Source organism: Dermochelys coriacea, chromosome 5, assembly GCF_009764565.3.
Source record: "Dermochelys coriacea isolate rDerCor1 chromosome 5, rDerCor1.pri.v4, whole genome shotgun sequence".
NCBI lineage: Eukaryota > Metazoa > Chordata > Testudines > Dermochelyidae > Dermochelys > Dermochelys coriacea.
In genome coordinates this window covers 129,875,546-129,890,602 of record NC_050072.1, presented here as the reverse complement: position 1 = coordinate 129,890,602, position 15,057 = coordinate 129,875,546, and the positions used below count along the sequence as shown (strand labels likewise).

The 15,057-nt window shown below is 54.1% G+C and overlaps 1 protein-coding gene across 1 annotated transcript in view; it reads left to right on the top strand.

Moving 5' to 3' along the window:
• The window catches only part of TMEM175 (transmembrane protein 175), a 52,588-nt gene that overhangs the window by 15,624 nt on the left and 21,907 nt on the right, over positions 1-15,057 (top strand). The window contains 2 exon segments of the mRNA XM_038403835.2: positions 3,570-3,621; positions 6,382-6,417. Coding sequence (XP_038259763.1) covers positions 3,570-3,621; positions 6,382-6,417 — 88 coding nt within the window.

The following is a 15,057-nucleotide window of genomic DNA, read 5'->3' as shown; positions in this document are numbered from 1 at the left end:
GTGTAGATAAATGCAAAGTCATGCACACTGGAAAACACAATCCTGACTGTACATACAAAATGATGGGGTTTAAATTAGCTGTTGCCACTCAAGAAAGATCTTGGAGTCATTGTGGAGAGTTCTCTGAAAACATCCATTCAATGTCTAGTGGCAGTCAAAAAAACTAACAATGTTAGGAACCATTGGGAAAGTAATAGATAATAAGACAGAAAATGTCATGTCTCTATATAAATCCATGCTATACCCACAGCTTGAATACTGCCTGCTGTTCTGTCACACCATCTCAAAAAGGAGATATTGGAAAAGGTGCAGAGAAGAGCAACGAAAATGATTGTGTATGAAATAGCTTCCATATGAGGAGAGATTAAAAAGACTGGACCTTACAGTTTGGAAAAGAGATAACTAAGGGGGGATATGGTAGAGATCTATAAAATCTTGAGGTGACTGACTTCTCCGGGGTGCAACCTGGAACTGAGGTACCGTTGAGCCCTGTCTCACCAGCCTGGGTCCCCTCCCACACTGTGATCCTATGATAAGCTGCAGACCCCTCCCGGTCCTGCGCTCACACAAACAGGCAGGGACATACCCAGCTGCAGTTGCATGAATGTCTTTCCCAGGCACTCATGAACCAACAATAGAGAAGCTTCAGCCCCCAGCCTAGGACCCCAGAGCTGTACCGTCTTGCCCTAATCAGAAGCCTCACCAGTGTAAGTTATTATGCAGTCCGCCCCTCCCTCAATGTGTAGAGACAATGCACCAGCCCCTGTTACTGAGCAGATTTCCCTTTGCACTTCAAAGAACACACTGTTTAGGTAAAAAATATAAAACAGATTTATTAACTACAGAAAGATAGATTTTAAGTGACTATAAATAATAGCGTACCCAACCTGAAGCAAATACCAGCAACTACACACCACACCACAGAAACACTAACCCAGGAATCAATCCTTGTAGCAAACCTCGTTGCCTATTCTGTCCCCATATCTACTGTAGTGATACCATCAGAGGACCCAACCACATCAGCCACACCATCAGAGGCTCATTCACCTACACGTGTACTAATGTTATATATGCCATCATGTGCCAGCAATGGCCCTCTGCCATGTATATTGGCCAAACCGGACAGTCCCTATGTAAAAGAATAAATGGACACAAATCGGACATCAGGAATGGTAACATACAAAAGCCAGTGGGAGAACACTTCCATCTCCTTGGACATTCTGTAGCAGATTTGAAAGTAGCTATACTTGAACAAAAAAAAACTTTAGAAACAGACCTCAAAGAGAAACAGCAGAACTAAAATTCATTTGCAAATTTAACATCATTAATTTGGGCTTGAATAGGGACTGGGAGTGGCTGGCTCATTACAGAAGCAGCTTTGCCTCTCCTGGAATTGACACCTCCTCATCTATTGTTGGGAGTGGACTACATCCACCCTGATCGAATTGGCCCTGTCAACACTGGTTCTCCACTTGTGAGGTAACTCCCTTTTCTTCATGTGTCAGTATATTTATGTCTGCATCTGTAACTTTCACTCCATGCATCTGAAGAAGTGAGGTTTTTACCCACAAAAGCTTATGCTCAAATAAATCTGTTAGTCTTTAAGGTGCCACCGGACTCCTTGTTGTTTTTGTAGATCAAAGTTGGTTACCTAAGAAGTAAACAAAATCACAATCTAAGTTCTATACACTAGACAGGATTTGAATCGAGCAGTGTGTCACCCTGATCATACAAGCAGTTTGTAGATCTTTCATACACAGGCTGGGATCCCTTCTTTCCTGCCTGGGACCATCCCCTGTTCATTCTTTGTTGCTCAGGTGCTTCCAGGTGTTGAGTTGTGGGGGGTGTGAGGCCAAGTGATGATGATGCTTCCCTATTTTATAGCTTCTGCTGTGTGGAGGGAACTTCTTTGTCTCAAGCAAAGTCCCCAGCACAGTTTGTGGAAAAGTACAAGCACAAGATGGAGTCCAGTATGAGGGGGACCAGATTGGTATGCCAGAGGGTTCAGCGGTACCCAAGTTCCCGATTGCACCCCGGAGAAGTCTGTTACACTTGACTGGCATGGAGAAGTGTTATTAATCCTTCACATACCACAAGAACCAGGGCTCGCCCTATGAAATTAATAGACAGCACGTTTAAAACAAAAAGGAAGTACTTTCCTCACACAGTGCAATCAACCTGTGGAACCCATTGTTGGGTGATGTTGTGAAGGCCAAAATTGTAACAGGGTCCAAAAAAGAACTAGATAATTTAATGGTGAATAGGTCCATCAATGGTTGTTCGCCAGGATGGTCAGGGATGTAACCCGATGCTCTGAGTGTCCCTAACCTGTCTTTGCCAGAAGCTGGGAGTGGATGACAGGGGATGGATCATTTGATGATTACCTGTTCTATTAATTCCCTCTGAAGCACCTGGCACTGGCCACTGTCGGAAGATGGGATATTGGGCTAGATGGACCCTTGGTCTGACCCAATATAGCCATTCTTATGTTCTTAATAAGTTAAGGAACAGTTTGTGGGAGGACCTTTGTTCAGAGGTTCAGTGATTAGTGTACTTTATAGATTTAATAGAGGAATACAATAAAATTAACCTTACAGACATAAAAAAATTTAAAATATTTAACCAGTTTACCTTGCTTGTTTTTAATCTAAGTAAAATTCAACGAGAACCAGACTAATTCCTCCCTCCCAAAGCCGAATGTAGAGGGGGAATAATCTAAACTGTTTTTCATGCACGTTCTGAGACTGATGAATTTAACAAAACCTCATAATCTGGGTCTACTTTGAAAAATGATTCAAATGCTATTCAGAGATCTCAAAGATTTCCAGATGAACCGTGCTCTATTTGCAAATTAAACCATTTATTCTAACTGCCACACCTGCAAATTTATTTTGGAATGTGTACATCAGTCTGGCTTCTTTCTGGTTCGTGCATCACCAGTAAACAAAGTTTCTATTGGGGAAAATTTGCCTGTGTTCACATTTGAGCAACACTATCATCTGCAGTGGAATTTCACAAGTTTAAATGAGTACAGACTATGACCCTGCACTCAGAGTTTTAGGGCCACTGAAGCACATGAGTAGATCCATTGACTTCATGTTTGCCTCAGTTAATAATTCTGTTGACGTGAGACTCAATAAAGTTCAGTTCACTTTTTCACATCTGTATTGGCTCTGTAGCCATAGTGAAAATGTATTTCAGTAAACAAATTTGATTCAGAATGACATAAACATCTGTAAAGTAAGAAAATGCCCATTTTTCATTGCCTCTTTTCTGACCCCAAATGCCCGTTAAAAATTAGAAAGAGATGATTGATTCACTAATAACCACCCCTTCAGCAATTAATTTGGATTTCCTTATCTAGCATTTTTATTTTCTTAACAAACAAATGTTTTTATGTTTCAGATAATCAGATGCTTGTTTTTTCAGTCAGACAGATATTTATTGCTAGCTGCCAGAGCTGCTTTTATATAAATTGCTGAACACTGGAAATATGTTTATGATATAATGTTATCAATGCTTGTTTTTACTAAGTAGGTTGGTTCATGGTTTTTGTCTTGTTTTTGCAGACTGTTTCAGGTGATAGAACTTATAGATGATGTTCTTGCCCTTCTAAATTTGGTGAGTCTCTGTCAATCATAGTTGAACTAGCAAATGTAAGGTTGAAATGTATAAAAGCCGGTAGAGCTACACTTTTTGTTATAATTGTATCCAGATACTGTCAGCAAAGGTCTTTTTAATCTGAGTAATTTAAATTGGCCAAATAGGAAAACAGGCAGAATCATACAGCTTAATTTTCCTACCTACCTGCCTGCCTGCCTTAGCCCCAAGCCACTCCCGGAAGCGGTTGGCTGCTGGCACGTCTCTGCAGCCCCTGGCAGGGGGGTGAGGTAGCTCCGCACATTGCCACCACCCCCAGCATTATCCCTGCAGTTCCTAGCCAATGGGAGTTGTGGAGGCAACGTTAGCGGGCACCTGCTGTCCCCCTCCCTCCAGGGGCCGCAGAGACATGCCAGCAGCCAGCAGCTTCCAAGAGCAACATGGGGGCCAGGGCAGGCAGGCAGCCTGCCTGAGCCCTGCCAACCAGGAGCTGCCTGTGGTAAGCACCTCCCAGCCGAAGCCTGCCCCCCCCCCCCCTCCTGCACCCCAACCCCCTGCACCAGCCCGGAGCCCACTCCTGCACCAAACTGCCTCCCAAAGCCTGCACCCTTCACTTCTACACCCCAGCCCCTGCACCAGGCTCAGCCAATGCACAACGCACAGTTGAGAATGTTGCACTGATTTGTGACAATCCTTGAAGGATTTTGGATCTATAAACCACAAATGACATAATAAAAAATAAAACTCATGAAATGTCCAGGGGATTCTATGAGATTAAGTGCAGTGTGACTGTACGACCCCTGCACCCAAACTTCCTCCCAGAGCTTGCACCCCTCACTCCTGCACCCCAACCCTCTGCCCCGGGACCCCATCCCACACTCCGAACGACTTGGCCCCAGCCTAGAGCCTGCACCCCCACCCCAGCCCAGTAAAAGTAAGTGAGGGTAGGGGAGAGCGAGCGATGGAGGGAGGCGGGAATGGAGTGGGCGGAGCCTCGGGGAAGGGGTGGAGTAGATCTTGGGTTGATCTTAAATTCAAAAAGTGATCTTGTGCATAAAAAGATTGGAGACCACCGCTTTATTGTGTTGTTTTAAACCCCTTAGGTTGACAGTCCACATGTCACAAAATTTGAAATTTTAAAATGATTCTGCTTACAACAAACTGACTTTAAATACCATTAGGGTATGTTTACACTGGCAGAGTTACAGTGTCGGCAGTTGCAGTGCCGCTCAGAGAGCGCTGAAGGGAAACTGCTGTTGTATGTTCACACTGTCAGCTGCCTGCGCAGTAGTGTGTTCACACTTGCGGCACTTGCAGCGGTATTCGGAGCGGTGCACCTGGGCAGCTATCCCACAGAGCATCTCTTTCTCTTCTGCCGCTAAGACTTGTGGGAAGGCGGAGGGGGTCGCTGGGGTATGACTGCACTGCCTCCTCTCCCCAAATGCTGATCAGGTCCACCAGCTCAGCATTGCTCCAAGCGGGGGATTGCCTGGTGTGTGGAGCAGGCATGGTCACCTGGAAAGATGAGCTGAGACCACTGCACGCATCACCAAGCAAACAGGAAGGGGACTTTCAAAATTCCCAAGGAATTTAAGGGGTGGGGTTCACGGTTGGTCACCTGAGGGCAGGACAGTAGAGTTCAAACTGATGACCAGAGAGGCAAGAACAGGCATTGTGGGACACCTCCCGGAGGCCAATCAGAGCACTGTAATCGACCAGGGTGTCTACATTGGCACCATGGCACTGTAGCTCCAGTGCAGAAAGCTCTAAGCCTCTCGTCAGGATGGGTTTTTTACAGCGTTGCAACTGCGCAGTTTCTGCGCACTAAGTGACGTGGCAGTGTACACACCTCAGGAGTTACAACGCAGAAGGCTGCTTTACTGCTTAGAAACTTGCCAGTGTAAACAAGGCCTAAGATAACATTACAATCAATGAATTATTGAGGAATTGGTAAAGACATTTAATCCTCTTCTAACATAGCTTTTAAGACAATACATTTTTATGTGGTTAATGTTTTTTTTTTTATTATGTAAAACATTGGGGATCAGATAGATGTGTACTTTCAACCAGCTCAAATTAGAGATGTTTGAAAAACGGGAGGAAAATATCAAATTTCTGCATTATTTAGAAGTCCTAGGAAGTGAAATAAGATTATAAACTAAATATAGATCTGCTATAAAAACAAAATATGTATCTGTATAAAACTATAGTGATGAAAGACATTATAATACTGCTAAAATAAGCCTGGAGTTGAAGTGTCAACGCCAAACGGTCAGCTCTGTTGAATACTCTGACTAGGGTAGGTCTACACTTAAAGCATTTCAGTGAAAACACTACTATGCTGATGAGAGAGCTTCTCTTGTTGGCATAGTTAATCCACCTCTGCAAGAGGTGGTAGCCCTGTTAATGGGAGAAGCCCTTCTGTCAACACAGCGCTGTCTACATTGTGGGTGAGGTCAGTATAACTGCGTTGCTCAGGGTTGTGGATTTTTCACATCCCTGAGCAACGTAGATATACCAGTGAAAGTTTATAATGTAGATTTGGCCTAAGAAAACACTTAAGTCTGCTACATAGTAATCCATTCCCTGCAGGGTTCAGGTAGCAACTTCAGGAACAAATGCTTTTTCTTGAGGCAATGCCTGCATTAGCAATTAAAATTATTTATTTGTTGGAGTAATCCCTAACAGCGATGGACACCCAGGACTTAGTCAAGCTTAGTCAACAGCTACTGCTCTGTTAGTCGAGCTTGTATTTCAAACATGCATTTTTTCCCCTTCTAGGCATGTATGATGCTCATAACTTTCTTGCCATACACGGTAAGTAAGCTTTACATTTTCATTCCTGTTTAATATGGCTGCTTTAACTCTAAAAAATACCTAATCAAAGCATTCAGAAACTCTAGAGAGCATTATTATGACTCCTGAACCCCACGGCAGTGCATATGTATTATGTTTATGATAATCCTAAACATTTAACACATTAAAACATGATTAGGGCTTCTTGTTACACGTTTATTAATTTCATTTTGGGGGGTTCTTTTTAAGAATTTTTTCATTTAATGTAGATGTCCAAAATTGGGGTTTTGGGGGGCTTTCTCTTTGTGTATAGTGTAATGAAGTGTGTATATATATATATATATATATATATATATATATATATATATATGGTGACAAAGCTCTGTCCTTGCCTCCTTGGGTCCCACGTTTCCTGGCAGATTTCACTAGCCTCAGAGGCTCACTGTGACCCTTCACGTAACCCTTCTCTCTTTAGGGACAAGGGTCACAGTCTACTGAGCCATTTTCATCATAAGCCAGCGAGGGAGGTGAGGAGAAATTATCCTTCCTTACACAGTCTCTGTTGTCTCCCAGTCTCAGTGATTAAACAGGGGGCAAAGGTGGAGGGGGGAGCCTGGGCCCACCCTCTACTCAGGACTCCAGCCCAGGGACCCTAATAGTATCAGCTATGGTAGCTGACCTTTTAGAAACATTACATGTACAATTCCCTGGGTTACTTCCCCCACAGCAGCCCTCACTTCCTCAAGCTCCACTTCACCCTTACCTCAGGGCCTCCTTCCTTGTGCCTGATATGGTGTGTACTACTCAGCCTCTCCAACAGCGCAACTTCCTCCCACAGCTCCTGACATGCACATCCACCTGACTAACTGGGAGGCTTTTAACTAGTTTCAGCCAGCCCCTGATTGGCTTCAGGTGTCCCAATCAACCTAGCCTTCTCCCTGCCTTCTGGAAAGTTCTTAATTGGCCCCAGGTGTCTTAATTGACCTGGAGCAGCTGCCATTTCACTTATCCGGGTACCAGGGATTGGTGTAGCCTGGAGTGAATCTCTCTCTCTCTCTCTCTCCCCCTCTCCCTCTCCCTCTCCCTCTCACGACTCTCCCATAGCCTTCTAGCTTGTAGGGAGGTGGGAAGCTGCTGCTCCTAAGCCCTAAGCTCTCCCTGCTGCTCCAGCTGCTCCCCTGGCTGGGCCAGACACTCCCCGTTCTCTGCTACTTGGCTGCTGGACCCCCCACTCTTGGGTGCTGCTATTGCTGCAACTGCAGCCCCCGGGGAGGGGCTGCTAGCCCACTCCCCGGAGGGGAGGAGTGGGGACCCCAGCCACTGCTGTTGTGGATATCATCACCAGCACCATCACCTGAGAGGGGTCCATTCTGCCTGCCTGGACTACCACCTGGAGTTCCTGGAGCTGCTGCTGCTGCAGAGGCCGCTGCCTGGAGCTGCTGAAGCCCGAGGAGGAGAAGAAGAGGATCATCTGCCAGTGGGGCAGCACCTGGAGACTTTGCAGACCACCGTGGAGGGGACCCGAAGACTGAGTAATTTTCAAACTGTGCTCTTGTGGTGGGGGTTTTGACTGTGTTTACAGGGACACGGGGTGTGGCGTGGAGCTGCCCCCCATCCATCTTTGTGTCCCCCCAACCCCCACCACTACTACCACCACCACTGCCCCCTCCACCACCCCCACTGGCTGTATACCATCTGCCTCAGCTCCTGCCTCTGGACTCAGCTGCTTGCTTGGCTTGCCACGCTCTATTTCCACCCTTTGGGCCAGAAGCAGCAGCAAGCTAAAAAGACTTGTGCAAGTGCACATGGGCACATGTGCCCCCCCCGGACTGCCTACCCCCCAGCTTTGCCCTTTACTACCTGCCCCATTTGCCACTTGCTTTGCCTCCTCTTTTGCTCCAGCCCCCCTTACTAGCTTCAGTTTCTTTGCCTGCCCCGCCCATTTCCTTCTGCAGCCTTTGTTTGTTTGCCCCGCCCCAGCCTCTGAAGCTAGCCCCTTGGTTTCCCTGTTCTACCCCCAGACCGCTTAGCCCCTCGCTCCGTGTGCCCATGCCCCCTCCCATGCGCTTGTGCAATTCCCCATTTTAGTTTCAACCCTCTTCACTGCACCCTCAATGTTGTTGAATCACACACCCCCCCGTAGTGCACCAAGAGGAGCCGGAATTTCCACCTTGTGTCGGTGACTGACCCCTAACCCCTGATTGTCCCTCGTCCAGCCCACCCCTTTTGGCGCCCTCCTCCCCTGCCTGCAGCCTAGCGGGGAGGAGTGGTCGACCTGCTTCCCCTCTCCCCTCCTCCTTTTGGTGTCCCCCTTTCCTCCTTGCTCATGATGGCGGGGGATGAGACGAGTGAGACCTCTCCAGTAGCCCAAGCTCCCCCTCCCCCGCCTGCCCCTCTGTCACCCCCCAAGCTTCTACCTCTGCTGCCAAACCATCTGCCATCACCCCCGCTGAGGAACCAGCAGCGACGGGCACTGGGGTGACCTCCACTGCTGCCATGTCTATCACCCCCTCAGATTTGGGGGGAGTCCCCCCAGCCGGCAGGAAGGGCCAGGGGAAGAAGAACGGGAAAGGCCCCGCTAAAAAGACCAGGCCCTCCATGGCAGGGGCTGCCCCCAATGCCCCGGCCCCAACTCCAGCTGGGGCGCCCCTCCCCGCTGTTCCCTCCACCAGCTCTGCAGGTGTCCCTCCCCCGGCCCCCAGAGCATACGCCCAGGTGGCGGCAGCCCTCCCGCCTGCCGCTACATCATTTCTCCAGCCCACCGCCTCCGCTACCATCTATAGCGGCCGGGGCCCCTTTCCCACCATGACCAGGAAGCACGGCGTCCGTTGCCTCCTGGTGCCCGCCTCACCCCACGTGGAGACCTATGTGCGGGCGTTGGCGAGGGTGGTGGGGCCCACAGCCATTGTGGCGGCCTCCAAAATGTATGGCAAGGTCGTCTTCTTCTTAGCATCGGAGGCCGCCGCCCAGGAGGCGGTGGAGAAGGGCCTGGCGGTGGGGGGCGTGTTCGTCCCTTTAGAGCCGCTAGAGGACCTGGGCGTCCGCCTGGTCCTGACCTCCGTCCCTCCCTTTCTCCCCAATGCCGCCCTGTTACCTGCCCTTTCTACCTTGGGAAAGCCCATCTCTGTCATCAGCCCTCTCCCGTTGGGCTGCAAAGACCCCGCCCTCCGTCACGTCCTCTCGTTCCGCCGGCAAGTGCAGCTTCAACTGCCGCCGGCGGCGCGCGACGGAGAGGCACTCGAGGGGTCCTTCCTAGTCCCCCAGCAGGGGACCCATTACAGGGTGCATTATTCCACGGGGGAGGCCCGGTGCTACCTCTGCCGGGCGATGGGGCACGTCCGGAGGGACTGCCCCCTGGCCCGGGAAGGAGGGGAATCCAGGACCCCCGAGCCCCGGCAGGGCACCGGCCCCGTCATCGCCGACACCCCTGGCTGCCCGGCGCCTGAAACCGCCCCTCCTCCTTCCCAGTCCACCATTGCTCCCGCTCAGGCCCAAGGGGTACCTCCCCCACTATACCGAGACGAGCGGGAAAACCCCACCCCCACTGTTTGCAATCTGGCGAGGCCTGTGGAGGAGGGTGCGGCAGGGACATCGCCAAACATGGGAGAGGGCCCACCCCAAGGGGAATCTTCCCTCCCTTGTGCTGCCCCACCGTTACCCCCTGGAGTCCCTGAGCCATCGCCTCTGCCCCCTGACACAACCCCTGCTAGCCAGCCCCTGGATGGTGCCATGGAGGGCTGGGCCCTAGTCCAGGGGAAGCGGGGAAAGCGGAAGGCTCGAGCTCTGCTCCTCCGATCGGATGCGGAGGCCCCCCGGAAGACCAGGAAGGGGGGCACCGATGCCGAGCCTTCTGCTCTACCCACGGGTGTGTTCCACCCACCAGAGCCGGCTGGGGAAGACGTGGCAGCACTGGAAGGCGGTATCTCCCCGCGACGGGAGTCCCTCCCCTCCAAGACCCCCGAGGCACCATCTGAAATCCCAGTGTGCCCCGAAGTAACCGTCGCGTCAGGTGCCGGCGGGGAGAATCCCGGGGTAGCGGAAAACAATTTCCCATCTATATATGAGGAGATCGAGGCCCTGGGTCTGACCCCGGTCACGCAGGGGGAGGACGATCCTATGCCAGCGGGCCTCGATCTGGGCGACTTCACTCCAGCCCCCCTTTCCCCATGTTCCCTCCCCCTAACCGTTGCTTCTGCTCCCACCTCCGAGGAGCCCCTGGACTCCTCCATCAACCCGGCTGCAGAGGGCACCCCGCTGAGAGCCGCCGAGCCAGTTGAGGCGACGGCCAGTGCCACGCGGCTGGAACCTGAGCCACCAGGGGCATCCCTCGCTGGTGAGGAGCATTCGACCTCCTTTCCGGGAGAGGACCCTACAGAAGAAAGTCCACCTCCTGATGCTGTGGCTGCCAAATCCACCAGAGAGCTTGCGCCCGGCATCAGTGAGAGCCCTCTCCCAACCCAGACTCTCACCTCTACTCCTGCCCCTGCCCTTATCCCGCCCACCTCCCGAGATATTATTGCCACCCCTGGGACTGTCTCCTTCCCCTTTCCAACAGATAACTCCCAGGGAATGGCCTTTGTGTTTGCCCGTCCCGACCCACCAGGGGCTGCTATCCTCCCTCCGCCGCCCCCTATCGCCCCAGCATTCAGGTCAACCCATCAAGAGCCCCGTCGGGGGTCCGCACCCTGTCTGCTCATCTCGCTGGGCCAGGGGGTTGTACCAAGGGCCCCATCGGGGAGCAACCAGACCATAATCCCAGCCCCCCATGCGCTGCGAGAGGAGTTGCGGGAGTTCCTAGAAGACGTCCGTGGCTCCCGCAACAAAGTCCAGCTTGCCAGCGATGGGGGGACTTTAATCAAATCCTCCGGGCCGCAAGGGCCCTCATGGGGGAGGGGAAAAGGACCGGGAGACAGGGCGCCGCGGCCTACCAGCGGGTCCGCCACTTCCGTGACTCCTTAATCACCTACGGGGTGGGTCACGGACTGCTGCGCGGCCCGCCGGGAGCCACGAGCATCCCTGCCGGCGAGGATCCCCCCCAGCCTCCTCATGGCACCCTTTACCATCGCAACATTGAACACCCGCAGCTGTAGGATGGGTCTCCGCAGGTCCCAGGTGCTCTCCTTCCTTCGAGAGGGGAGGTACTCTGTGGTTTTCCTGCAGGAGACCCATACGGATCCGACCGCCGAGACAGGTGGCGGCTGGATTGGGGGGACAGGGTCTACTTTAGCCACCTCACAGTTCATACAGGTGGAGTGGCGACCCTGTTCTCCCCCGACCTACGGCCCGAGGTGCTGGGGGTCGCCGAGGCTGTGCCGGGTCGCCTGCTGCACCTCCGGGTCTGCATGGAGGGGCTCGTAGTCAACCTTGTCAACATCTATGCCCCAGCAACGAGCCCGGAGCGGCTGCAATTCTATTAGCAGGCATCCGCCTTCCTCGGCACCTTGGATCCTCAGGAGTGCCTTGTCCTGGGAGGGGACTTTAACATCACCCTTGAGGAACGGGACCGCTCGGGGACCGAGCAGAGCCCGGCCGCCGTCGCCGTCCTCCAGGAGATAGTCGAACACCACTCCCTGGTGGACGTCTGGCGCGACCACCACCCGGATGACACTTCCACGTTCACCTTTGTCCCGGTGGAGGCCCATCAGTCGCGCCACTCCCGGTTGGACCGCATTTATTTATCACGCTTTCATCTTACACGAGCCCACTCCTCCAGCATCCGGCCGGCCCATTTCTGACCATCACATAGCCACCGTGACAGCCTCCCTCTGCGCGGAGAGGCCGGGGCCGGCCTATTGGCATTTTAACAACAGCTTGCTGGAGGATGTGGGCTTCGTGGCGTCCTTCCGGGAGTTCTGGCTGGCCTGGCGAGGGCAGCGGCGTGCCTTTCCCTCGGCACGGCGGTGGTGAGACGTAGGGAAGGTGCGCGCCCGGCTCTTCTGCCGTGACTACACCCGGGGCGCCAGCCGACGGAGGGATGCAGCGATAGAGCAGTTGGAACGGGAGGTCTTAGAGCTGGAGAGGCGTCTGGCCGCCAGCCCCGAGGATCCACCCCTCTGCGGAGCGTGTCGGGAGAAGTGGGAGGAGCTCCGGACCCTCAAGGACCATCGGGCCCGGGGTGCCTTTGTTCGATCCCGCATCCGTCTCCTTCGGGAGATGGATTGCAGCTCCCGCTTCCTCTACGCCCTGGAAAAAAAGAGGGGGGCTAAGAAACATATCATATGCCTACTGACTGAGGATGGCACCCCCCTCACGGATCCGGTGGAGATGTGCGAGAGGGCGAGAGCCTTCTACGCAAGCCTATTCTCCCCGGATCCGACCGATCCTAACGCTTGCAGAGTGCTTTGGGAGGAGCTCCCGACAGTCAGCGCGGGGCGACCAAGACCGGCTAGAGCTGCCTCTCACTCTGGCCGAGTTCTCGGAAGCCCTCCGTCGCATGCCCACCAATAAACCTCCGGGCATGGACGGGCTGACCGTGGAGTTCTACCGCGTGTTCTGGGACATCCTGGGCCCAGACCTAGTCACCTATGGGCCGAGTTTTGCAGAGCGGGGTCCTCCCTCTTTTGTGCAGGCGAGCTGTGTTCGCCTTATTGCCGAAGAAGTGGGACGTCCGCGATTTACGAAATTGGCGTCCCGTCTCGCTCCTCAGCAAGGACTATAAAGTCGTGGCAAAAGCCATCTCGCTGCGGCTAGGGTCCGTGCTGGCGGACGTGGCGAACTTTATTGTGGAGCCACGGACGTCTTCTAGAAACTCCCGCAACTCCTCTCGCAGCGCATGGGGGGCTGGGGTTACCGTCTGGTTACTCCCCGATGGGGCCCTTGCTACAGGCCCGTGGCCCACCAAGACGGGCAGACAGGGTGCGGACCCCCGACAGGGCTTCTGATGGGTTGGCCTGAATGCTGGGGTGATAGGGGGCGGCAGAGGGAGGATAGCAGTCCCTGGTGGTTCGGGACGGGTAAACACAAGACCGCTCCTGGGAGTCATCTGTTGGAAAAAGGGAAGGAGACAGCCCCGGGGGCGGCAATAACATCTCGGAGGTGGACGGGATAGGGGCAGGGGCAGGGGTAGAGGTGAAAGTCTGGGCGGGGAAGAGGGCTCTTAGTGAGGCCGGGCGCAAGCTCTCTGCTGGATTTGGCAGCCACGGCACCAGGAGGTGGACTCTCTTCTGTAGGGCCCTCTCCCGGGAAGGAGGTCGAATGCTCCTCACCAGCGAGGGGTGCCCCGGTGGCTCAGGTCCCGGCTGCGTGGCACTGGCCGTCGCCTCGGCGGCTCTCAGCGGGGTGCCCTCTGCAGCCGGGTTGATGGAGGAGTCCAGGAGCTCCTCAGAGGTGGGAGCAGAAGCAACGGTTAGGGGGAGGGAACATGGGGAAAGGGGGGCTGGAGTGAAGTCGCTCAGATCGAGGCCCGCTGGCATAAGGTCGTCCTCCCCCTGGGTAACCGAGGTCAGACCCAGGGTCTCGATCTATTCGTATATGGACGGAAATCCTTTTCCGCCACCCCGGGGTGCTCCCCACTGGCACCTGACACGACGGTTGCTTCGGGGCTCACTGGGGTTTCAGATGGCGCCTCGGGGGTCTTGGAGGGGAGGGACTCCCGTGGAGGGGAGATACTGCCTTTCATTGCTGCCACATCATCCCCAGCCGGCACCGGTGGATGGAAGACACCCGTGGGTAGAGCGGAAGGCTCGGCATCAGTGCCCCCCTTTCTGGTCTTCCGGGGGGCCTCCGCATCAGATGGAAGGAGCGGAGCTCGAGCCTTCCGCTTCCCCTGCACTAGGGCCCAGCCCGCCATGGCATCTTCCGGGGGCTGGCTAGCAGGTGTTGTATCGGGTCAGAGGCGGTGGCTTAGGGACTCAAGCGGGTAATGGTGGGGCAGCACAAGGGAGGGAAGATTCCCCTTGGGGCGGGCCCTCTCCTATGCCACGCGGTGTCCCTGCCGCTCCCTCCTCCACAGGCCCCGCCAGATTGCAAGCAGCGGGGGCGGGGTTCTCCCGCTCGTCTGGGCAGAGTTGGGGAGGTGCCCCTTGGGCCCGAGAGGGAGCCATGGTGGACTGGGAAGGAGGAGGGGTGGTTTCGGGCGCCGGGCAGCCAAGGGTGCCGGCGATGACAGGGCCGGTGCCCTGTCGGGGCTTGGGGGTCCCGGATGCCCCTCCTTGCCGGGCCAACGGGCCGTCCCTCCGGACGTGTCCCATCGCCCGGCAGAGGTAGCACCGGGCCTCCCCCGTGGAATAATGCACCCGGTAATGGGCCCCCTGGTAGGGGACTAGGAAAGACCCCTCCAGTGCCTCTCCGTCACGCGCCGCCAGCGGCAGTTGAAGCTGCACTTGCCGGCAGAAGGAGAGGACGTGACGGAGGGCGGGGTCTTTGCAGCCCAACGGGAGAGGGCTGATGACAGAGATGGGCTTTCCCAAGGTAGAAAGGGCGGGTAACAGGGCGGCAATGGGGAGAAAGAGAGGGACGGAGGTCAGGACCAGGCGGACGCCCAGGTCCTCTAGCGTCTCTAAGGGGACAAAGACGCCCCCTACCGCCAGGCCCTTCTCCACCGCCTCCTGGGCGGCGGCCTCCGATGTTAAGAAGGAGACGACCTTGCCATATATTTTGGAGGCCACCACAATGGCCGTGGGCCCCACCACCATTGCCAACACCCACACATAGATCTCCACG